Consider the following 26,129-nt stretch of genomic DNA (forward strand, 5'->3'; position numbering starts at 1 on the left):
ACAATGATCAAAGTCAGTGTCCTTGAGTGGCCCGGCCAAAAGCCCAGACTTGAATCCCTTTGAAAATCTGTGGAATGGCTTGAAGATAGCTGTTCAGACACTCTCGGCCCAACTTGATCTTGCTTGACCAAATTTGCAAGCAAGAATGGAAAAAATCCCCAAATCCAGATGTGCCAAGCTGATAGAGCCGTATCAAAGAAAACATGAAGCTGTAATCGCTCCAAAGGTGCTTCTACAAAGTGTTGACTTAGGGGGGTGAATACTTATTTGAGATTTCTGAACTTCATTTTAAGTAAATTTACACATTTTTCTAAACACGTTTTCACTTTATGAGGTATTTTCTGTAGATTGTGGACAAAAAACTATTTAATGCATTTTGAATGTGGGCTGCAACACCACAAAACATGAGAAATCAGTGCCCCCCCCCCATATTTAACCAGAAATTCACTAAAAGAAGCCAATTATTCAAGCTGTGCTAAAAGTCTTTCAACCAGACTACCGGGTTAAGTGTCCTTAAGTGTCCCAACTGTTTTATATTTAAATTCCTGGAGGATGGATTAATCTGGCAATCTAAACAAGACTTAACTCAATCCCTTATTTAGTCAGATGGTAGCTCCAAGCTTGCTCCATGAAAAAACAGACATTAGTTAAATTCAGATGAGCTAAAATGAGAATTCTCAAAATGTATGTGAAAAATGATTTGGTCCAACTGAAGGTGACCTTAGACTGCGATAAAAAAGACAAAAAAACCTGAAATGACCAAGCAAGCAATGACAGTGCAAAGGTGCTTGGAGCAATCTAGTCACAGCTAATGCATTACATTACAGTGCATGCTCTGCTGCCTCAAACTTCCTTTGCTTAATAAAGAAGATGCAGATTTCATGTTCAGTTGGCATATTTTCATGCAGACTCAGAGATTCTAGATAATGCCATCAATGTACTTCATGCATGGATGCATGTATCTAATAGCATGTCTCTTATGAAATCCAATTGTGGAAAGTCTAACATTGCCACTTAAAGCTGTGGAATGATGGGAAAAAAATGACTGACAGAATTTGATTCAAGCATTATCAGATATAGTCATAAATACCAGAATCTTTGTCATTGACCATCTGATATGGTGCACACATGAATGACAATGAGCAAATATGAAAACTATTTGGTCTGGTCTTTTCAGGGGTTCTGAAAACCAAACAGCCTGGGGTCACTTCAAATGGGGCATTAAGTCTAGGACTAGACCTAATCCTTGTCTGAAGAGATACCACTGAATGCCCTGCAATTATGGGAGATTTGAACTTCAAAAGCTATTTTAGGAGAGATAGGCCTGTTAACAAGCTCCTGGGCCATGAGAAAGTATTTTGCTACTATGCAGGCTGTTACAGTTTGACATCAATTTTAGCAAAACAAAAACAGACTGATATATATTTTTGCAGGACCTCCACCCCAACTGTGTACTTTCAAAAATGTCCCGTCCCATCCTTTTTACTGAGGAAACATTCAAATTTGAGTGCATTAACCCTCTCATCACCTTATAAGCTCTAAAATACACTGGAAAAAAAGACAAGTGAAACAGGAAATCGGAGCGTGACATTATTTACCTTCAGAAGAATTAAGTCTACACTAATCTATTGAAAATTTACATACAACACTTTCAAATACAGGAGGAGCTGATAAGTAACGTCACATGAAAACTTGTTACAAAGAACTAGAGCTGTACAATATCCTCCTAAATTTAAGTAAAACATATGTGCACAGGGTTGTTTAACGTCACAGCAGAACTGTCAGGAAAACCCTACACTGAGGTAAACACTCATCTATACAAAATAAAAACATTTCATATCATCAACCTCGTGGCCAGAAATTCGCCAACTAAAACAGTTGATATTCCAAAAATAAAAAGTTCGGAAAAGTCTGCAAATTTGTCAGGTGGTTTAGACTGGTCGAATCTGGGTGCAGTTAGAACCGCCGCGGCGCTCCTTTGAAGGGCTTGAATCCTCCAACGTTGCCACCGCTGGAAATTGAGTTGTTGGTGATCTGTACAATTCGGTTCATACCAGACGAGGAATGGCTGAAGAGAGAGAAAGAAAAGCCCAAATCTTAGATTGCTGAGCAATTGGGACACACTAAAGTGTTTTCTCATCAATTATATGCAATTGTGGTATTACCTCGAGTGTGGAGCCATCATGCTGCCCCGGCTGTCTCCCATCCTGCGGTTATCAGGGAAGCCCCCGCCCTGGGAACCCGCTCCACCGTGCCACTCCTTCCTTGGACCCTGGTCCCTGCCGTGCCGCTCCACCACCACCTGGCGGCCAGAGCCAAATGGCTGCGGAGACATTAGAGACTTAGAGCCAGGGGCCATTCTTCTATGAGCTGTTAGCTGCAAGTTAAACACAAGACTTTCCGGTTAGAATGACAGAACACAAATTTTGCAGGTGAAAAAACAAAAGATAAAATTTTAAATTGTAGACCTGGCAGATTATATATCTGTGAGACTGGGCCGATGTCTTACCTAAAACAGCAAACCAAGAAATGAATCTTTTTGAGACCTCAAACTGAGTGCAAGACTTAAATGCTATATTTAACTGTACAAGACTTTTTAAGGCCTCGAGTTCAGATAATTTAAGAGATTTTAAGACTTTTTCCAGGACGTGCAAACACCCCTGTGAGACGCTATAGCGAGGACCTAAGACGTATGCATAGACAGCTGTAATTCAGGAGGTATGCTGACCTGGTCTCCCATCACCATGGGTCTTCCTCCCTCTCGGTCGCCAAAGCTGCTCCTCCCCCGGCTGGCTGAGGACCCTCCTCTGAGGGCGGGGCCTGGCCCGTCTCTGCCTGATCGCTCTGGACGCATACGCACAGCTCCGCTGCTCAACCCAGCATGACAGCAGGTAAGAGATTAAAAATAACATGTTAGCTTTCACTTATTGGGAAACAACAGCCAATTGACAATGTTACTCGCTCAAGCATTCCATGAATATTTTTACCGTATATCTCCCTTGTTGGCATTGATGCCGCCATCATTCTTCCATCCCCCATGGCCTCCGTCTCTGGGCGAGCGGTTGTGTGACATGCCAGGCATTGCTGCTCTGGCTCCTACAGGACGCTCCGGCATGGGCACAGGCCGTCTCTCGTCTCTGTCCCTGCGGTCGGTGTCTCGGAGGTCGGCCCGTGGAGGAGGGGGGGGCTCTGCTCTGCGGACTGTGTCAAAGGTCTTGGGGTAGCGCTCAAACCCTGAACTCTCCCTGTGAGGAGCAGGGCGATTCTTCTTTACTTCTGGCTCATTGTCAAAGCGGTTACGTCTAGAGACAGAACAAAAAAATAAATCCCCACAAGGACAAAAAAGGTGAGGTCACCCACATCAAGAAAACTGAACTATGCAGCAACAATCAAATACATTTTAGTTTAGATTTAAGAGTAAGGTTGACCCTTGCTAGCTACAAAGTTTTACTTGATCCAAATTTTTTTTTTTTTTCCCCCAATGATTGATCTTTCGCCATGGCAGGTTTGAATCATTTTCTCTCAAATTCATAAAACACCTTTTATCTGGTCCAGTTAATCTTGATCAATTCTTTAAGTTTTCATTTGAGTTATTTTTTAAGATCCAAAAACCTTTTACTGTACACATGTAACAGGAGGAGACACTTTCATAATGGAGACGCTGGAAACAGGGTGGAGCCGCCTTATAAGAGCAGATTACTCAACAATACAATTCTAAGCCAAAGAAAGGCAAGAGGCAACTGCAATAAGCCAATTTTACCTCACACCTTCCAAAAAGTTCCCATGTGCACTGCACTTAGTTCTTGAGCACAGGCATTACTCATTGCTTACCCTCAAAGTTCTGCCTCAAAATTGACAATCTAGAAATCCTATAAAAAACTATTATAATGCTTTAGACTGGGAACTGTTGACAGTGCCTTATGGCAGAAATATCGTGTTCCAAAAATGTCCTTTCTGCAGTGGGCGACAGCGCCACAGTGGGCTACCTTGAATTCCTACAGTGTAAACACTGTTACCTGTCATAGGTGTTGGGCTGCTCAGCTGCAGCCTCTGGGAAGCGACCCCTCTCTCGTGGGCTGAAGTTTGAAAAGCGGTTCTGCTGCCGGTTGTAGTCGGAGCCTTGGCTCAGACGGACATCAGACTCAGTCTGCATCTTCTTGTTGCCATTCCAGTAGGGATCATCCCTCCGACTGAAACATTAAATACAGACATAATTCATGTGATGAGTTTACCAGTGAATCTCTCTTTGGATGTTTACATCTAGGGTTGCCATGTATTCCAACATTATCGTATACCAGGGTATTTGAAAATGTTGAAGATATATTCAGTACCACCATATCATTAACGTTCCGTTTTCTACTAAAATACAACATTATGCTTGCTGTTTATTACCCTACAAGAACGTAATTGTTTTCATCTTAACTGAGAGAGGCTGGGGACAGGTGTGACATAGCCAGAAAGCAGGAAGCACTGCGGGGAGATTTGCAGCACGGTCTTCTATCATTTATGGCTATTCATGATTTGTACTGATGTCAGTGTTCTGTTGACACTGCCATACTGCGTTCCATTATAACCACAGATTATAGATATATTGAAGTCCTCATTGTGACCCTTACTCTCTACCACCAACATCGCTGACACTACTAATGTCTGCAGACAAATTTCATGAAGTTCATGTTGTTTCATTATATATACAACCCTAACTCCCCATGCCTTTATAGAAGTCCAACTCACTAGACTGATAGGTGTGTAGGTCAAGTGACATCAAATAGGCAATATAGAGACCTCCACACTAGCAAAAAAAAAAAAAACCCTGGAGCATCTGGACCAGTTGGTTATTGCAAGATCATGTTCTCATTTAATGCAGTGCAGAAATGTGCTAGATGCAGAGTGCAAATGTTTCGGTTTAATCGACCATTTACATTGATCTTCAGTATGACTGAGGTCAGTGCCAGTGGTCTGTAGTCAGAGGCAGGTAACCTTGTTTTAGGGGACAGGAACACTAGTTGATTTGAGGAAGGTACCGGACAGGGAACGGTCTAATATACTGCTGAACACTAGAGCCAGCTGTTCAACACAGTGTCAGAGTGTAGTTTCTCGTCTGACGATGACTTCAAAATGGGCTACATCATCTGAAAACTGTAGGCAGGGCTTAAAGCAAAAAAACATTCTGAGCCTGAAATGTTCACACTACACTACACCTGATGGGGGGGGTAGTCAGCACACTACACTTATTTCTCTATAAAAGGATAACTGTGGAGCCCCCCAGGGGTCACTGGTACAAAAAAAAAAAAATGATGCGGAAATCAGTGGTCATCACATGTGAACCTGTGCACATGTAAACCATGTGCACAGATTTGTAATATCTACGTTGATAACATCAAAGAGGGACTTTTAGGCCTATATACAGTGAGCCATAGCCATTACACACCGCTTGGCATACATATAGTGAGCTGTAATAGCCATTAGGCACCTAGACCATATGTGAACCATAACCATTGATTAATCACATCGGTAGGTCTAATTTATGATCCAGTGTGTGTTTTGGTGACAATATGAAACCCATTTACAAAATAAATCATGCTTGTAGAAAAAGCATGTTAATTAAATTTTATATGCAACTCTGTGGGCCGCTGTGGTGTCCCTGTTTGACGTTATCAATATACATATTACAAATCCGTGTGCACGGTCTACTAATCCGCAGGCATGGTTTAGGACTGTGCACATGGAGCCGTGCGCGGTTTACCAATCGGTGCCCGTATGGATTTCCACAGCAATTATTTTTTTCTTACCAGGTGACCCCTGGGGAGCTCTGTAGAGAACAGCCAAAGCAATGCCACAGTTTTATGCTGAATGCCGATTGTAAATTGTGAAAGACAGATCACGTTCAGGTCTGTCATTGCTGCTGGAGCGGCAGCTGTAACTGTCGCTCCCGGTGTGGTCAGATGGGTGGAGACGGGAAACCGCTTGACACTTGGTGCAACATTTTTTTTTATTCAATCCATACTTATCGCTGTTTGTTTTTTACTCCTCTCTCAGTGACGCGTGTATCTTCACCAGCTTTCATAAACTTTGTTTGCATATTTGCTACATTGTGATAGAAAGTAGCTTGCTGTTCATTGGATAAAAAAAAAACTTGCTCGCATTCTATTGGTAAATGTAAAATATTGCTTTCCTGAATATGACTGGATAAAACGCATCAAAAACAAAAACCCACGTGGAGTCAGTTTTTTTTTTGTAGAAAGTAGTTGAATCTAAAATGTCCATATGCCGGAAATCTGGCACCTGGCCGGAGGTCTTTAAGCCCTGTCTTGGTGGTAGGGCGATGTCTAACAGATGTGTTTCTTCAAGCTGTTGAGTGGGAGAAATGATTGTCATAATGTCCAAGTCACTGTTGGCAATCTGGCTCTCCAACACAGTTCTGCTTTGTGGTTTGGCAGCTCTGATGGCCTTAATGAGCTGGCTATTGGCCAGGCAGCACCCTCCATTTCCCTGCCTGTGGGCCTGTTACTTGACTTTACTTTGGATCCCGAGTCCCATGCTAAACCATGGCTTAGCATTGTTGTTAATCACAATGGTTTTCTTCAGCTGGATTCCTCACAGAAAGAAAATATTGCAATTTTCCAGACAAGCCGCCACAAATGCAAGCATTTTTGGTCATACTAATCATACAAACACCATAAAATTGTGGCAGGACATGCTTGCAGACACAAAGTGTGTGTATACCTGTGTTCCACATCACGGCCTCTTTTAAGGTTGTTTCTCTTCTCCTGCTCGTAACGCAGCTGCTCCTGCTGCCTCCGCAACTCCTCACGTTCACGTGCCAGTCGCTCTGCCTCTTTACGCCGTTCCTGAAAGAGGCGACATTAACATGCACTGAGTAAACTCAATTATTCAAAGATCTGCATATAATTATACAATGAAAGTTTGCTAATCTGATCTTCTACGGTTGCTTTAAAGCCCCCCTCAAAAGAAACAATTTGGAAAAATTTCAAAACAAGACTTGGAAGCAATTTACAAGGCAACGTACGACAAACAACTGATTCCTGCCAACTGAAACAGACACAACTGTGTATCCCTCTTTGATTTCCCTGCTGCAGACCTGAAATTCAACACAAATTTTGTCTGGGATCACGACTGTTGGAGATAATCAGACATCTCTGAGATGGACTGTTTTCAGAGATGCCTAGAGATTTGAATGGGGTGATGTGTTTACTGGAGGCCTTTAATATGGTGATTCAAAATCATGCCCATGGTACCTGCTCTATACGGATCCTCTCTCTTTCAAGCCTCTCCCTCTCCAGGCGCTCCCTTTCCAGTTTTTGTCTTTCCATCTCCAGCCTCTGGCGTTCCCGGAGCAGGTTCTCCCGTTCTTCACGCTCCCGTAACAGACGGATACGCTCACGCTCCCGACGTTCTCGTTCCGCGATCTCCCGCCGCCTAAGACAGGAATCACTGGTCTCAGGACTACGGAAATTACACATAAATGCACCTCACCATTTTGACTCTACTCATATATGTTTGATTATTGTTCTGTTCTAGAGAACTACCTGCGCAACTCCATGGCTCTGCGGACACGCTCCAGACGAGCAAGACGCTCACGCATTCTCTGCTCCTTCATCTTCTCAAAAGGCAGGATGTCTTTGCTGCCTCCCTTGTTGGGGAAAGGTCGCCCCTTGTCTTTCATCATCTCCAGCTGGTGGAAAAAAATAAAAGCTTTTAGGTGAATTGTTTTAAACAAAATGCTCCTATGTGATATGTCCAAAATATGAAGAGTTTCAGACCTCTTCAGGAGGAATCAACCATCTGGGCCGGCGCTGCATATTCATGTTGAAGAAACCAGGCTGAAAAAGGATCATACAGAATCACAATCAACACCCTGTGACAAAAGATATTTGAATACATACTTAAATCAAATACAAAAACACACAGCTGTCAAAGGCCTGGTTCCACATTACCTTTTCAAAATGCCTTCCCCTCCTGAAAGGTCTCATTTTGCCGAAGTTAGGATCTCCTTTGGCATGATCTATCACCACCATCTTCCCCGGGCTCTTTGCCCCTACAGGACAAAACACACAAAAGTCATATGCTTAGCATCTCTTAACTCCATTAACTTCAGAAAATTTGCTGAATCCGAAGAAGAATAAAACCTACTGCCATGCTTTTTGTCATCTTTCTTGGAACAATCTTGGCCTGAGCTAGATGAAGCTGCCTCAGATTTTCCACTTTTAGACTCCAGTTTCTTGGATGAATCTTTATTGTCTTTCTCTGATGGTTTGTCCGACTTCTTGTCCTCTTTTTTGGAGGATGGCGGGGCTCTACACAAGGAGGAAAAAAAAGTTAAACCTGCTTTCATTTAACAATTATGGGTGAAATTATCAACTTCTTCCTCACCCACTTGTTAGTCATCTTTATTCCTGTGGTACTGCGTTTGTCACTTGATTTGCTGGAACTCATTTTGTCCTCCACTTCCTTCTTTGAGGGTTCTTTTTTGAATGGATCACTTTTCGCCTGTAAAGAAATACAGCAAGCCTCTGTCACATTTTTGGGACATAATAAAATTTAACAAAAGCCCACAAAACATTTTCCCTAAAAGAAGGTAGCATGAGACTACTCAAGGTCTCTGAAAATAATTCTGGTTACTGATTCTCTCCAGAAAAACTGGAAACATATTCTCATATTCATATTCTATTTGAGAATTCTTAACTTTTGCTTCCCAGCTTACCCTTTCAACATATATCTGCTGTCCATGGAGCTCGGTGCGGTCAAGGTGGGAGATGCACCGCGTCACTTCTGCACTGGAGGACATTGTCACCAAGCCGTAACACTTTGAACCAGGACTGCGAGCATTTGTAACCACTTTGGCACTGAAAACCTGTTGGCAAGAGAACAGAAGTGTGACGCAGCCCGTTCTTGTCCATTCATCATTATGGGGCAAATGTGAGGGGAAACCGAAATTTCCTCCAAAGTTGTGAAGCTCCTCTAGTTAAAATGCCATAGAACATTCAGATTTCATCCTTGACTACTATCAGCACTACACCACATTTTTTTGCCACAGAGCTGCATGTGAAAAGTTCTTTTTTTAATCAAAAAGATTAATGTTTTATGATTTGGAGTGCAAACCATTGCCTTTGCTGCTGGTTAAACGGTTTGCCATCTGATATATGCTCAGCTGGGTTACGAGTGGTCAGCAGATACTGTTGGAGTAAATCTGCTCAAATATCATTAAAATACAGTGCGTTTTTTTTTTTCCATCAGCTATAAATTTGTTTGGTCACTGTGGTTTGCTACTTTAACCATTATCGAGGAAAAAGGTTCTGCTGAACATACTCTTTTTCAGCATCGTCTTTAAGATTGATAAACATACACACATCGCCCAGCATTGCCTACACAGCAAATTTAAGTATGATAGGGGTGGGTGAAGATGAAAATGTCAACCATCGGTACTTTGCTGCACTTTCCTTTTACATTGAGGCAAAAGAACATTTTCCACACATTTTAAAAAGGTAACAACTCATTCCAACAAAACCTCAAAAGATATTTACCTTCCCATATTTGCCAAACAGGTTCTTTAGATCAGCTGCTTTGGTGTTAGAAGACAGGCCGCTCACCCATATGTTACGAGAAGAGCTGCTGATGCTGCTACTGCCTCCTGAGAATGAGGTTTCCAAAACATACAAATTTAGCAGTCATTGGGTGTCAAAAAAACAGGTACTGCAAAAATGTGAGAAAACTACTAAAACCATGAATCAAGTTGCATAAACTGAGCCAAAGTGCCTTCTTGAGTTTCACATTTGTGAAAACACATGGGACCTAAAAATTCTTACCCTTTTCATCTTTTGCAGCTTTTCCATCTCTGTCTCTTGAAGAGCTACAAAGCAAATGTTGCAACAATAAACAGACAGATGAAATGAGTGCCAGTATACGAAAACCCTGGTGTAAAGTGATAAAGACACACATCTTACGGAATAAAACACCATATTTAATACTTTTCCGAAAAAAAATCCCCGTAGGCAAGGCGTGGATCTGAACAAATCTCTCAAAGGCTTCTTTCATTCATTGCTTTTCCACTGGTGAGATGGGTGAGGTTGTCAGCCAATTTAATCCCTGGACCAATGAAATCTTCAGAAGTGTGATCAACTTCACAGCGAATCATTTCTGACCAAAAAAAAAACTGCCATCACGGGGACTAATGCTCTTTTACAATGCCTTGCGTAGGAACTGGAAAAGGCATTACAACTGCTGGAAAGGTGAAAGTAACAGGTGTGTTTCGGCTCCTGGTTAATGCCACAATTTAACCAACTTCAGAAAAATAAATTAAAGTAGTAAATGGCAGGATTAGGTACATCAGTGAACATTCCCCTTAAGGAAAAAAAACAAAAATAAAAAATCTTGACGCTACCCACAATGCTGCGTTCTTAGTGAGCTGGAACTTGGTAGTAGTATCAAAGAACTGACATAGAAAGACAAACCTCTTTGCTTGACCTGACGCCCCAGTAGCGGAGGGGCCTTTCTTCCCAGAATCCTTTTCTTTGTCTCCCGTTTCGGCTTTCTTCAAGGCCTCTCTGCTGTCTTTCTTCATGGGGTCAACCTTGGGTCCGTCATCTTTCTTACCATCTTTATGGCCCTCTGTCTCTTCCGCCTTCATGTCATCCTCTGGGCCCATCTCAGCAGAGGCCTCTGGCTCGTCAATGCCCTTCTCGGCCTCTGGATCTGGAAGTTTCACATGTTTACCTGTTTCCAGGAGATCGTCGCCATCGACATCTAGTGTGATGGCATCTTCGTTGGGGATTGAGACGGATAGGTGATCGTCCTCGGCTTCTTTAGAGGAATTCATGGCTTCAGTGACCATCTCGGGCACTTCGGCATCCACCTCTGGCTCAGCCTCCTCCTCAGCCTCCTCCTCAGCCTCCTCCTCAGCCTCCTCCTCAGCCTCCTCCTCAGCCTCTGGTTCAGCATCCACCTCAGCCTCTGGCTCAGCATCCACCTCGGACTCAGGCTCGGGCTCGGGCTCGGGCTCAGGCTCTGAATCAGCCTCAGCCACCATCACAGCGTCTGACTCCAGCTCAGCCTCAGCCAGGGCCTCTGCCTCAGGCTCCGCCCTGTCCTCACAGGGCGGAGGCTTTGAATTTTCGTGAGTACCATCATCTGTATCAGTTACATCTGAGGGATTTAATAAGGATAAACATGGCAAAAAACACAACTTTTAACATTGACATGTCGCATGTTACTTGACCTAGAAAGTAGAATAGAAAGCAAATTAAACATTAGTCGTCATCGAGGGCGTAGACACCACAGGAAGACACAAAACACACAATCCTCATTGAAACTGGTGGATGATTCAGTATTCTTCATGTCTTGTTACCACCAACACTTGAGTCACAATCCATATTGAATGTGCAATTCCAGATGACTTCTCAAAGGCCTGGAATTTCTTCAGGGGGAACCGAAGGCTCAAGTTCAAACAAGGAAAAATGTCATCAGTTCATCCATCAGTCAATTTCTTCCATTATGGAAAAGCATCCCCAGTTGGTCAGTCTAATCATCTGGAAAGTCCTCTCAGAGTTCATGAAAATCTTCCATATCTTCACTTCATCGGTAATCAATGTCATCAATGTCATCAATGTCTGCCTTATCAGCAGATTTCAGCATTTGGAGGGGGAAAAACCTCTTCCATCATCAAATCCACACTGCTGCATCCTGCCCAATCATCTGTATAAAAACGGCCATCGCTTGCCAAGTCTCTGGACCGTGCTCATCAAGCCGGAGCTGCAGTCAGGTGGCAGCAAGATGTGGAGCGTCAATGGGTGCCTTCTGCAGTGAATCCATCCCTTTTCTTGAGCTTGAAATGGCCACCCGACTCAAGGACTCTGCATCTTTAGGAAAATGTTCCGAGGGGTCAAGCAGTCCTTGAGCTACCCACTTCACCTCAATGATTCATGTAGCATGTCGATTACAAAAAGTGAGTCTTCAGAAACCAGTGTTGTGCTTAATGATCTTAAACATGTCATTTGTGCTCCCTTTAATGTTTTGCAACCCAGATGGTGAAGTAGCCAGCAGAAGCATGAAATACCACCGGATGCATGATATGCATTCTACTCAGGAAGAGTTTCTTGCCATCATATTAAAATTGCTACCTGTAAAAAAAACCTTAAAGTTAGCAATTTACATCGGTGTGACTACAAACATACCTTTTTCTGATTCATCCTCTTCAATGTCCTGAAAAAAAGAAAACACTGAGATGAAGCCAACAACAATTTCAAAGCAAAAGACAGCATGGAAAGCTAGTTCTGACTAAGTTTATACAACCAATCAACTTTTAGTATATCAGCGGCTTTACCAATAACTGTATGCATATTCTTAAAAATAGCTTGATGCAGAATTTGACAGTTTTAATTCAAACTCCGTTTTGAATTCCATCCAAAGATGCTCTACTGACAATGAATAGGTGACAGAATGACAGAGCCCAGGATGATTTTAGACAGATGTGGGCATATTGTCTGGTTAACACCTGTCAGCAATAAGCAGATTAAGCTTCATCAATGTGATGATTAAACAAATTGCCATTGTAAACAATTTCCTTCTAAATTAGAAGCCATTTATGTAATGCAATCTACATGCCCCATAATCAGGAAGCCTATTATGTTGACATTAGCTGCAAGTTCTTGTAAAATGTCTCTACTTTATTGACATGATTGATTAGTAAGGTGAATTGGGCTACACTACAGTTTTGATGGATGTGGGACCTTCTTTGTGTGGCTACAAACAGGACTGTGTCGATCATGAAATTTTGTAATGACGACTGTCTCACATTGCGATTAACAATTTTAACAGTCTTTTTTCTGCCAAGGAGAGTGAGTAATAAACTGAGCACATCAAATAAATAGGTCAGAATAGTAAAAATAAGCAACGTGTTGATAGGTGAAGTCATATGTGGCTTTGCAACAAGATCCATGTTGGTCACTGTGCAACATAACAATCAAAGGGAAAACAGCATTGGTAAACTTCAAACTGTTTTCGCACACATGATAAAAACACTGGATTTGAATCACCAGCAAAGACGCCAACAGACCACACAGCATTACAGCTGATATCTGCATCTGCAGCAATCTGATAACCTAATGTACACAAGAAATAAAATGTCATTCTGTAAAACTTAACTCTTTGGAATAAAACAACACATACAAACCATCCATTTTCATTTCTAAAACATGACAACATATACAGGTAAAAAGAGTAGGCATAGCCATTACTTGATTATATAATATGTTGGAGGCACATCGCCAAAAGTGCTAGAGTGAGTAAAACACACAGAACCAAGTAGTTAAATGATAAACAGCAACAAAATATAAGGTATTTAAAAAAAACTGCCTGGTACTGTATCTAGAAAACCTGCACAGGCATGGGATTTACATACACACTTGTTTCACATATCCTGTTATACCTTGCAGTATTATGAGATTTGCTTAATGTCAAATATGGATCCATATATAATCAGCTCAGCCCATTTAATCCTTCATGGAAAGCGGTTTTACACACACGCACACACACTCCTCTCCTCTCCTCTTACTCCTCTGACACACATCCTTGCAGGATTTCTCTGGTGGTTCCTTGGCATGGTTTGTCTGAAACAGGTCTGTTCAAACTTTTCTGACCAGTAGCTGTCGATATCCATGTTTTTACCACATATATTACACGGAAATACGGAAGCACAATGAATGCTTTCAGTTCATCCACTGACATAGCCCACGTTTTGTGTCCAGGAACTCTGTGTGCCTCAACACACTACTGTTCTGAAGTGGGCGACGGGATATAAATTTTGACCAATTTTCAAACATATTTGCTTTAAAAAAAAACATAATAATATGGAAGAGGAAAACAATACAATGATCGTGGTTATGCAAAATAATTGCGGTTGCCTCCCATAATCACAATGGCTCTATTATTCAATTACTGCAGCAGCCTTAGCTACAAACGCTGCTTTGTAAAAGGTCTGTTTATTTTCCATCAAAATAAAAAATAGTCAGGTAGGCAAGCACATTACAGGTTTAATAACTTAATTTTGAGCTCATTATTTGAGTGGTATTTTGACAGTGGTAATTCTTTAAATTGTGTTTTTGGAGAAAAAAAAAATCAACAGCACTAATTGTGTAACAGTATCAAAGGTCCCGGTTCATATAAAAGGTGTACTGCTGTGTAGGGATGGGTATCCTTAGGATTTTATTGATACCGGTATCGATACTGATACTGCTTATCGATACCGATACTTATCGATACTCTTATTGATACTACTCTCCATAATTTGGTGCAAAAAATAAAGACATGACATGAAAAGATGTGAAAAGATTCAACAGTTATTTCATTATTATAAATTTTATGATTATAAATTATCTGGAAGGGGGGTGGTAACTGGGGTTAAGGGCTGTGGTCATCTCCCTACAGGAAAATATTAACAACCATAAGCAATACAAAATTAGTTATCTCTGGTTGTCAGGACAGCTCACACTAAGTTCAAACTTAGGCTACCTAGCAGTTAGCGATTTATGCTATGCTAGCTATTGGCTACCAAGCATACCTAAACCAACTGGACTCACTGTAGTGAAGGGCTGTAAATCTTTAACAATAAACTTGGCGACAGCCCTGTGACATTCTGCTGCTTTTCCTGTGTCATTTTCCCTCGTCTAGCAATGGAGAATGGGTTGGACTTGGGTGTCTGACTTCTGCTATCCACTGACGAAGCTGTGGCTGCTGCTTGACTGACGTTGTCTATTGGATTATTTAGGAACATAAATTAGAAGTGCTTAAAACCAATGCTAACTGTGTCCTGAGTTAATAACTACAGACTTGTAACTTATAATGATAACGAGTGTAACTTTGACTTGACGAGGTCAAGACAGTCGCATTTTTAGTTTGGCAAATCCCATCAGCATCGGAGCCGGGAGGCTGCACTGAGGACGTAACATTAGGTGCAGCAGCCGCTTTGCTAAAGCAGTCAAACACGCTGCACTGCTTCAGATTTATAGAATGTTGGATTTGTAAGTGTTTCATGGGGTTGCTGGTGTTACCCCCTTTACACGCAACTACCTTTTTACATATATTGCATTTAGCTGCATTTTCATTCAATTTAGTAAGTGAGCCCACACTTTTGAACGTTTTGCCCTGTCGGCCATGACTGGAAAGCACAGAACGTAAACACGCAGTTACGCAACGTCAAACGTAATCGCCTGACGCCGGCAGCTGCGTCATCATTAGGGGACGGTTAGAATGAATTAACGTTACCTAAATACCGATAGCAGCACCGTTTGTCCAGGAACTTATCAATATTTTGGTACTGACCAGTCAAGAACCAGTACCAATTTAGTACCGGTTCTCGATACCCATCCCTACTGCTGTGTGTGCACCTGTGCAGCCCTATCAGGAGGAGCAACTGATCATCCTCTCGCACAATTCACTAAAAAGATTAGTGCAAAAACAATTCACTAGGGGCGCCCTGGTGGCTCACCGAGTAGGGCGCGTACCATTTGGCTCAGGCCTTCCCGCAGCGACCCGGGTTCGAATCCGACCCGTGGTCCTTTGCTGCATGTCCTCCCCTCGCTCTCTCTCCCATACCTTCCTGTCTCTCTCTCACTATATCTCTCAAATAAAGCATAAAATGCCAAAAATAAATCTTTAAAAAAAAACAACAATTCACTAATTTCACATCACTGACAAATAAACAGCAATTAGATTCCTGAGGTGATAAACACTGTCTGTACCCAGGGACTCTCTGGACGTGAAGATTTCATAAGAAACTAATTAATGATCCCTGTAATGAAATTGGATAGAGGTGTCTAAACATTTCAGCTAAGGCAAAGACCAAAAAACAGGGACAGTGCTGTGACAAACAAAAAACACATGCCACAATCACCTTGGAAAATGTGTCTTCTTCTGCCGTGTTATCAGCGTCTGAATCCATCTTTTTCCCTAAAAAGTAAAAAAGGTACAAAAAGCAACAGTTAGAAAAACAAATAGACTTACTGAGCCAACCTTCCTCGTGACCACTCCAACATAATCAAAAGATTACCTTTAGCTTTTGCATTTTTCCGAGGGGGCGTGTCGGCAGAAAGTTGGATTTGAATGTTTTCTGGGTCACCGCCTTCATCCTCAACAGCCTTAAAAAAAAAAGGTAACAGAATTGAGAGAAGTGAATGCATGGCAAGAATAGTAACTTCAGCTAACATTACATGACCAGTCTTCACACAATGTCCCAAATGGCTTGTTTCATTTGCCTCTGACTGCCCAGCAAACGTCCGCAAGCTTATCTACCTATTAAGCTAGATGGATTAAGTTGTGTTGTTGAGTGGACATTTGTTACTGAGCCAGAGAGGATGGAGCCAACATTAAAGGATAATTCTGGTTATTTTCAAACTAGGCCTTATGTTCCTAGTTTCTGTTTCCATCATGATGACGATTGATTGTGTTCAAAACTCTGTCACTTACTTCACTGTAGAGCTTTGCCTACATCTAGCTCGAGATTGCCTACAACCAATTTCCGATTATTCACCTGAAATTTGAATATATTGCAGTATTAGGCATGTTATTTTAACTACCAAGAACAAGTAGACCATTCAGGTACTCTCAATTCATGTCATATCGGATTTTCCATAAATACAAACTGCCAACTGGGAAAAATAGAATCACATCAACTTCTCAGTGGTAATTAGAGGTAAGATATGTGGGAAACTTTTACGGCGCCATCTGGCATCACAAATTGTAATAGTGTCTCAACACAAGGGTAAACATAGTAAGGGAATCCACCAATGTCGGCAGTCCAAGATATTAAACATATACACAACATAAACAATGACACTGATACAATGAAACACCTTTGGCTTATAAGGATATCTTGGCTGGATTGTTATGATCTGTACCCATCCAAAGATTGTAAAACAGGCCATTACTCGCAGCTCCAAACCATCAGACTTCACTGACTTTGGAGAAGTAAATTTCTTGGTAGGCTAAGCTTGGCAGCTTTTGATCGTTGAGCTGAGACAGACATAATCATTTCGGTTGATGAATTTGTTTGCTCAGGGGCATGAATGGTGAGCTTTCATTTTTTGGCCAGAAAAAGGTAAACTAACCCTTCAACCACAGCAGTTTAGGTCAATCAAGTGTGTTCAGCACAGCAGTTAGGTTCAATTAAATAAATGTAGGATTTCCTTCAAACTTCAATATTGAAAACCTTTTGCCACAAGAATTACATATCGAACCTGTTCAGAAATAATGTGAATGGATTTTCATTCATTAAGGAAAAAATGTCATTCCCTGTGCAAATTTTTAATTCATTTTTGTAAACTCATTTGAAATCTGCATTTTGTTATTTTTTGTTCATAATAATCACTCAGATGAAATGTAATGACAGTAGTAAATGGGCTATAACTCCAAATCAGTAGTTTTAAACCTTTTTTGCTTGTGACCCCTTTAAACAAAGCAATGATACTCATGACCCAAATTTGTGTAGTAGAAATTTGTTTTCCTATCACATGAACCATCTCGCGACCGATCCCAGGATGAGAACCACTGCTCTATATCACACCAGTACTCCCATTTAAACGCGCTTGATGATATCTTAACAGTGAATTCAGATTTGAGAAACGTCGTGGTAGTTTTTTGTGGTGGCGGTTTTTAAGTTGACAGCTCCTGTTAATATGTTCCACGCTGTGCATTCACTCATAGTCCTACAAAATCCCTTGCCTAGACCTAACCAGCCTGTCACCTACAGCTGGATGGGAGCGCTATGTCGCTAGTGTACAAAACCTCCAACCCCTTAGTAAAGAAGGGCACGTATCGGGGCTCGAGTATATCCCGGTTTGGGCGCATTTTTCACGAATGGCCTACATGTTTGTTCCCCGTTCTATGACCAAACTAGACAAACTCGAAAGCCCTACTGAATCCAGCTACGCATAAGTAAATAACGAGAGCTTGTGACCACGATAATACCAGAAGCCATTTGGCGGACGCGTTTCTGCATAGCGCCTTGCTCGTGAATGCATACACCCTCAGCATGGCCGCTGGGAATCTAACGTTAACCCCGGATTTTTCCGGTGCTGCTGCCATGCTCTGCCCGTTCGCGGGCACAGGGAACACAGAGACGGCCCGTGCACACAAATCTTTTGAATGTCGCTAGATTTGCCAAGACCCGTTTGGACGCCCCACCTCCCATCTTGCAAAATTTGCACCTAGCAACAATTTACAAACTTCACTGCAATCACATTCACGATGCAAGCCCGTCTAGCTATTCGATAAATATCAGTACAAATGCGTGTAAAAAAATCATTGCACCTGGTCCAGCTTGAAAACATCACGCAGAAAATAACATTGGCCTAACGTCAACAACGTCCCCGATGTGTTTGACAGGTAGTTACCTTTCCAAATAAATGAATCGAAACCTTTCGACGATATAGCTGTCAACCTAGCCCCAAAGCTGACTAACAGGAAATAGTCTGAGCCCATAACAATGTTAGCTAACGTTAGCTTCCATTGCATCGCATTCCCCAGATCCTTCCCCAAAGTCTTGCACAAATAGAAAGCTTAGTTAGTTAGTTACCTGTTTCAGTCTGGCAATAAGAACACTCTTTACACCGGACGCATCCAAATTTCTTCGTTTGAGCTCAGATTTAAGATCAATAACTCGCAATTCTGCTATTTTCTTACACTCCGTGGAAATGGCACCCGACGCCATTTTACCTCACAATCGTTGGAACGTGCGCGCGCAGTTTTGCTTCTTTTTCTTCGGTTTCTTCTTCTTCTTCGTGAAGTTTAAAGGGTTTCGGCATCCCATTACCGCCACCCTATGAATCGTGGTACAACCAAGGAGGTTCTACGACCAGATATTACAGCCTACAAACCTATGCACGAAACCAGTTTCCCTTAAAAATGAAAATAAAATTCTGCATCCTAAAGTGCTCTCTGTAAAATACAGTATCAATTTTAATGTAATGTCGTGCATGCCAGCCTGTCTTAAATCTGTAACCATCCGTGCCCTTTACCTACGACATCTAACAACAGCATGTTCTGCTGACTCTTGACAATATTCGCATTGGCCTGTTTCCCCATGATATAGGCCTACAACGTTTTATTTAATGTAGCCCTACTATGTCCTATCCATAACCTTGAAATACAATCTCTTCATTTCTGTTTCCTAGTCCTTCTTCCAACTATATTTTGTATGTTAGGCTATGCAAATTACTTCCTTTAGTCTCCCCCATCCCAATGTTCACTTCTGATTTGCTGTCCTGTGTCCTCCAGATATGCTGACTTGCTTCCACTTTACTATGTTTTATGTTAACATCAATCACACATCTCTTTAAAGTGTGTTTGCGGAAGCATCTACCATCTCATTTCCATTTATTCCAATATGGACTGGTATCCAAATAGCTAAAAGTAGACTAGCCTTTGTCCCAAGCTGACTTACTCTTATAGGCTATGCTACAATTACTATAAAGAGTAAATCTGAAGTGGAAGGAATATTGGGATGGAGAGACTAAGGGAAGACATTTGCATATAGGCCTACAGTTTGTACAAAAAGGAGCAGGGGAAGAAACAGAAGAGGGGGTAAAGAGGTGTCTTTTATTTTTGTTGACTTGAGCCCCTAGCTTCTAAATGTCTGTGTACGGCCCTGGTGTTCTCACACACCACCATGAACTAACAGTCTGACTGAACATTGCTCATCTCAACATAGCAACAAATATAAGCCTTTCAGGCTATTTATCAATCGAGTTGTATTCTCCACAACTGTAATTTATGCATCTTTTGATAAATATCAACCCAGTTGCACTTTGTACATCTATGACTATACCCTAGCTACTACAAAATCTACCAAATCTGCAGGGTGTTGCAACCTGACACATTTTCACCCTCAACCATCTCATCAGATACCACCCACCAACCATTTCCGCGGGCTACCTCTGATACACAGACCACAGCTGTAACCTGTTGTGACTGGCTGATGGTAGGAAACAGACAAGGTGACTGATAACACAACTGTGACGAGACTCACTGACCAAATATACCCTCGAAAACAACTTGGATCCCATTAACAGGCCCTCGGTCACTCTACACACATTGTGCACTATGCATACATGAGAGCTACATGCACGTCTTGTCCTGTCTTAGGGTGTGAAGGGAAATAAACCTCACGTGAACACCAAACTGACAACTGTGGCTATCACTTCAAGTAGACAACATATTCTGTGGTTATTAAGTCTAAGCGAAACATCTTAGACCTACTGAGAAGCTTGCTTCATACAGGAAACCTGACATTTAGCCTTACATTGAAAAGCTTACAAAAACAGTTAAAAAAAGACTGTGTGGTTAACAGTGTGCGACATTATCTTTAGCAATATATTGAAAAATGTACAGATCAAACTGGGCTGTGCAGTTTCCTCCTTTCTTCAGCCCATCGTCAACCCGTCTGTGTCAGATGCAACAAAACATTGCTGATCTTCCTTCACAGACAGCCATATTCCTTTCTGAGCCTTATCACCTGACAATGGATCAGAAGGCTAGACGCTCTCCACCTGGACAAGGAACAGTAGACTCCAGTCAAGAATGAGGCAGAGAGGCAGACAGCAGTTGGTAGTTGGTAGAGTTCAATCACACAAGCTCACATGTGTGGGTCCTCAAAGCAAAAGGCCATCTGCAGTGATTCTGCTTGGAATAATGATTCTGACTAATGTTGACAATGTAAGGTCATAAACAACAGTGGAAAACAGTTTGTACGGCTGCTATTCACTAAATCAGGATGCAGATATGCAGGGGAGCAGGTGATTGACTCAGCTATAGCTACATGTTTGTATCTACTTACACAAGAGAAGAGTAAAGTGTTGATGTTCACTGGATGAGATAATTTATGATGTAACAGATGCTCTGCCCTACTTGTCCTTTAACGTATCAGGACAGCTTGTGTGCACAGTACTGAGAATATTAAGAATAGCTCAGGACACTGAGTGAGCGAGCCGTGGTTGAGGCCTGTCAAAGACACAAAAGAGTGCGAAATGTGCTCAATTTTGAGACCCTTCACACCCCAACATGAGCTGTGAAGGGAAATAAATCTCACACCAAATTGAATCAGTCTTGAGCACATTTGAACAATGTTGTACAATAAATCTCAACAACTCATCAATACTGAATATATAACTGATCATATTAAAGCATAACTACAAAGATCAGATCCATCTGTATATATAGGCTAATAATATATGTAGTCAGGTTATTCTGTCAACATTATTACAGAAAGGATGTGCTAAATACATTTCATGTCTCTCCATTTTAGTTCCAACATATAAAAGTCAACACCTGCATAAGCAAACAACCATGGTGCAAACATCTAAGGATCAGTAGTGCAGGACAGCAGACCTGTCTCTACAGCCAGGTCATTTCCCATCCATCCACACTTCCATTCTGAGTGTTCAGGTTCAGCATCCTTGTAGAAGCTAAAGCTCTTTTCATGGGAAGAGTATCACTGTGCCTCGGTATTAACCCAATAAGTTGTGGGAAACTGTTCTCTTGTAATCTGCAATAACATCTCCCTTACTTCCACCTGCAGTTGATGCAACTACAAAGTCACAACAACCAACTTTCACAGGCTTTCCAGCCTTGCTGTTGAAGTTTGGCTGGCTAGCTCAGAGTATCGAAACTTCTTCACCTCATCTGTCTGAGTGTATATCATAGTGGTTAAAAAAAAAAAAAAAAAAAACTGTGCAAAAGATGCTCCTTGTCTTAGTTGGCCAATTTAACCTCCCATATTTCCTCATGGTGTGGTTAATGTATTCTGGGTTGTAGCACAGATCAGTGAACAGGTGAAGTGTTTGATGTTCAGCTATCTGGGTTGGTGCATTAGCCATAATAATAATAATAATAATAATAATAACCTTTATTTGTATGGCACCCTTCATACACAACATGTAACTCAAAGAGTTTTACATCAATAGAAGGCAAACAAATAATAAAAAATAAAATAAAAAAAGATATAAAAGAACAAGCAAAATGCATTGCATTAAAATAATAAAATCAAGTAAAAATAGAAAGGTAAGAACATGCAATTAAAACAAAATTAATTGCATTACAGGAACACAATCAAATAGTAAAGCAGAGGTCGTTGCTCTAATCTGGGTTGCTGTTTTGGGCAGTAGATGGCGATTCCCTGCAGTCTGGACATTCTGGATTGGGATACTGTGTGTAATGTCAATGACACTGAATTAAACATGACAGTGATGCAATTTACAGAGAAAACAACCTTTTAATGATTGCAATTTCTTGCAGGATACTAAAGATTAAATTGAGTTTTACAATGCTATGACCTTTATCGTGGGTTATAGTTTACAACCTTATCTATTCGAAAACGACTGCTCTGCTAACGTTTGTACAATTAAGTATTCATGAGAAATTGTTTGTATTTGTCAGAGGGAAAAGGAATGACTTTATCAGGAATGAACACAACCAACAGGGGCTCTAGTTTCCACACGGCCCCGCTGAATCCGCTAGTGGGCGCGCTCGTATTTGGAATGATGATTTATGGAAATGATACATGCAAAATTATGATGTAGCCTACCACCTTACATTATCACCTCGTCAGAGCAGATGTATAAGACTGCACGGATGATCTTGTCTCACGATGAACCAGGAATAAGAGAGGGAGATATCTACACCAAGGAGGTTCTCTCCACTTAGAAAATGTTAAAATAAATTAACATGGAATCATACTGTCGCAAAGTGTCGTGAAGCAGTGGCAGCGGTCTGGCGCCGCTGTGTGGATCTGAGCAGAATTTTTGTGTTGTAGCAGTAGCCAGCGAATAGACGACCTGCTGGGTAAACAACAGTGGATGCCTCGAAAGACCAGGAATGGGAACTTCGTCGAGGGCTAATAGTGAGACATTTTTATCTTGTCATATCGAAAACATACTAGAGAGATCATACTGTTTGTTAAGATTTTATAGGATTCATTAGAACATCAAAAATGATTGAGTGCAATCGGGTCTTTGATCAGTGAAGTGTAGCTAACGTTAGCTTAGCTCGTCGCCAACCAGGGCCCGTTGCCTTCGATTTTGCTTCTCGGCTCAGCTCGGGACTGTGTTGTCAGTTTCACAATCCCAGCTACTAACGTCCTCGGATCGCGATTTGTACGCAGGCCAGGCTAGTTGAATAGTTGGGGTTAACATGTGGATAACCGTCTGTTTTAAACGTTTATCATAATTTCCCGCTGGGATTAACCTTACATGTTACAAAAAGGCCGGTGACAAATTTTGAAAAGGAGTAGACCCAGGTATGTTTTGTCTTTGTTGTCTTCTCTCAAGAGTATGTGTTAGGCTAGGTGGCTAACTGTCCAGTTTGCCATTTCCTTCTTTTTTCATCTGCTGGCTATAATAGTAATGATAAGCTATGTAGCATTAGCTATGCGTATTTTAGTGCTTCTACACTAACACTAGTTTTTACGGTCCATGACCTTAGTCACTTGGTCACTACACAATTTTAGCGTTTGAGGGGAACAGGCAGGCAGTACCCGAGCTAACTGTAAGCGTTGTTGAAGGAAAATAGTAAACTATGCTTACTGCCTTCGGTTTCTGGCTCAATACTCTTAAGCAGAATAATTCTATCTAGCTCTCTTTTTGCTTGCCTAGTCAGGACGGCTGGTACCGTTGCATAGACAGAAAGCACAGCGGGTGTCGTTACCAGCAGCTCAGCAGTCCTGAGTCGTACATCTTGGATTGGTTTATTGCTTCCATTTCCATAGCACCATGTCTTATCTCGAGTAACTACCTAGAAATCGTTCAGCTGTAACTAGCTCTATTATCAGCAACTCATCATCGTCATTTTCTCCTCTTCCTTAGAAATCTGCATCCATCCTTGGTGCACAGGGAGCTTGCCTTCAGGGCTATCCTTTGAGGCCCCTGTATTCATGCATGTCATTGCGCAGCTTGCTCTGTGGCATCTGAAGGTCTAAACACTCATCAGTGGGTTGAAGATAAAGTCTCAGTGGAGAATAGGTTGGGGCTTGAGTTCATATCTTCACGTATTGCTTGAGAAAAGCATCCTCAGACTCTGCCAACTGCAGACGTGTTTCAAAAAAGTTGTCCTTCTGACACCTAGCTTATTTCAGCTCAAGTGACAGAACTGGTATGTTATTTTGAAATGATATTATGTGAATCAGTAAATGAGTGCTTACTTATAGGTGGTAGTCCCTAGTTTATCTCTTGTAGCAAATGTAATGCAGTGCAACATATTGCTTGTTGACAAAGTGATGATGCAAACAGCTTGCGTTTTCCACTTCATAAAACTGAATTTGTGTGTCACAGTAGGCAGTCACCTGTAAACCAATCACAGACCTATTTGGATTAAAGAACTACTGATAGTCATTTGTTACTGATCACTTGGTGCATCTCTATTGATTGATAGTTGAACTATTTGTTTTTAATCCCTATATGCAAATATGACAGGGAGTACACTATTATTAGAGGGTATCCACACGCCCTTAAAAAGACATGAATTAGCTAAATTTAAGCGCTTAAAAGTATTAAAATGTCTTAAATGCAGTAATTTGGTGTCTGTTTTTTTTAACGATGTCATGCAGGTTTTATCTTTTTAATTAAGATTCATTTTGTTGCAGTTATGAAATTAAATAGTGGTGTTCACAGATTCTTTACATTCAGTGATATTGAAGCAGAGTTGGAAAGTAAGGCAAACAAAATAAGGCAAATGCCAGCAATAACGTTGGTTTTATTTTCTTATGTTATATCACTTGCACCTCCAGTCGGTCACATGCAGGACAGGGTTAGTACAATATGTCCCTAAAGCATAATAGTTGATGAAGCTACCCATTCCCTTGGGAATCGAGTAGCACCAGGATTTTGTTTCTTGATTACATCATGTGAAGAAGTGTGACTCTCTTACTTTATCTTTGGGAGGTAGGGTAGGCTGTTGGTGTTCAAAACTAGACTGAACTGTCCCAAAATCATAACAACATGTGAATTTAGTTTTATGGTGGATTTTTCCTTTGAGATCCAGATTATCATTCAGTCTGATTCATGCAATGCCTGGAATCGACAATAAAGCAAACGCGTCACAATTGACTCAGCCCTCACATTTGACTCAGGCTGCGGTTATTTATTTTCTATCTCAAAACAACCCTGGATCGCTCTGTCTTAATTTGTGCTCACGCAGATAATAGCTAGCAGTGAATAAATATGTTGCCAACTTTAAACATCATGAAATAATGACGTGTGTACATTCATGTTTTTTTAGAGGCCTGTGTACAAGTTGGTAGATTTTAAAAAGTCTTAAAAATGTATATAATCAGAATTAAAATTTTAGCAATAAAGTAAATCTGATATGCACTGCAGGAAGTTGTTTTCAAAAGTTAAACATATATGTTTCATATATATATGTTAAACATATACAAGTGCAGACAGCTTGAAGAGAAGAACTACAGTGACCACATTATCTGCATCTTAGCAAGAAACCTGGAGCTTGATCAAAGGAAAGGCAATGTGAATGAGAGACCACACATTTTTATAGACTTGCTTTTTTGTAATGCCCTTATGTTAATTGTTTTTGGCTTCTCTTTTGTGATTCTTCTGTTTTTTCTGATATTTCTTACCTTGCTTTTATTGCTATTGCTGTCGATTTTATCAGTTTTCTTTAGTCTTTGTAAAGTGCTTTGTAACTGTTTTGAAAAGTGCTGATCATTTTTATAATATGACAGAAATAATATTGAATGTGGATGTAAACATTCATAACTTATACTTAATATTTGTTTCACAAAGTGAGTGATTTTATTACCATCAAAGTTGTGAAATGATGGAAGAGTAATCCGTTTCAGAAGAGAACAATTTCAGAAGAGATTACACTAAGTTTGAAAACATATTCTAGTTTCATAGTTTCAGTAGCCTACATGAACATAGACCAGGCAAATAAAAACTGTACAAAGTTGGTGATTGCAGTTAGCAGGTCAACAATTGTCATCAAACTGTCGACCACAGTCATTGAATAAAATCCAAAACAACTTAGTAAAATGATGTACTGACATTTTATTAGTGGAACCAATTGCAAACAAAAATCTACTGTGTTAACAACTAAAATATCTTGAAAATTTG

At 41.0% G+C, this 26,129-nt stretch overlaps 2 protein-coding genes across 5 annotated transcripts in view; one reads left to right on the forward strand and one right to left on the reverse strand.

Moving 5' to 3' along the window:
* Window positions 1-1,577: 1,577 nt before the first annotated feature.
* sltm (SAFB-like, transcription modulator) lies at window positions 1,578-18,721 on the reverse strand. 2 transcript variants are annotated; one of them, XM_071531657.1, is made up of 21 exons: window positions 18,587-18,721; window positions 16,064-16,151; window positions 15,908-15,963; window positions 12,192-12,219; window positions 10,964-11,163; window positions 10,473-10,909; window positions 9,828-9,871; window positions 9,546-9,652; window positions 8,726-8,875; window positions 8,399-8,511; window positions 8,155-8,318; window positions 7,959-8,059; window positions 7,785-7,844; window positions 7,551-7,696; window positions 7,260-7,440; window positions 6,727-6,851; window positions 4,017-4,190; window positions 2,988-3,302; window positions 2,729-2,867; window positions 2,166-2,323; window positions 1,578-2,068 (listed from the first exon to the last, which is right to left on the reverse strand). In XM_071531657.1, exons 1-21 carry the CDS (start codon window positions 18,719-18,721, stop codon window positions 1,957-1,959), a joined length of 3,033 nt encoding a protein of 1,010 aa, XP_071387758.1. In that variant the 3' UTR covers window positions 1,578-1,956. The 2 variants fall into 2 exon arrangements, with proteins under 2 accessions (XP_071387758.1, XP_071387757.1); XM_071531656.1 differs by having other exon boundaries at window positions 2,166-2,377; window positions 7,260-7,467; window positions 10,473-11,163.
* A 4,110-nt stretch (window positions 18,722-22,831) lies between these two features.
* The window catches only part of rnf111 (ring finger protein 111), a 32,743-nt gene continuing 29,445 nt past the window's right edge, over window positions 22,832-26,129 (forward strand). For 2 of the 3 annotated variants that reach the window (XM_071531644.1, XM_071531646.1), the window contains exon 1: window positions 22,832-22,906. The gene's annotated coding sequence lies outside the window, so the exon portion shown is untranslated. Of the gene's footprint in view, window positions 22,907-23,199; window positions 23,303-26,129 lie in introns of those variants that run through there. The other variant, XM_071531645.1, reaches the window with a different exon arrangement.

Source organism: Centroberyx affinis, unplaced genomic scaffold (genome assembly GCF_046629955.1).
Source record: "Centroberyx affinis isolate AG114_WGS23_722 - 3 ecotype Tasmania unplaced genomic scaffold, CSIRO-AGI_Caff_v1 ptg002105l_1, whole genome shotgun sequence".
Taxonomy (NCBI): domain Eukaryota; kingdom Metazoa; phylum Chordata; class Actinopteri; order Beryciformes; family Berycidae; genus Centroberyx; species Centroberyx affinis.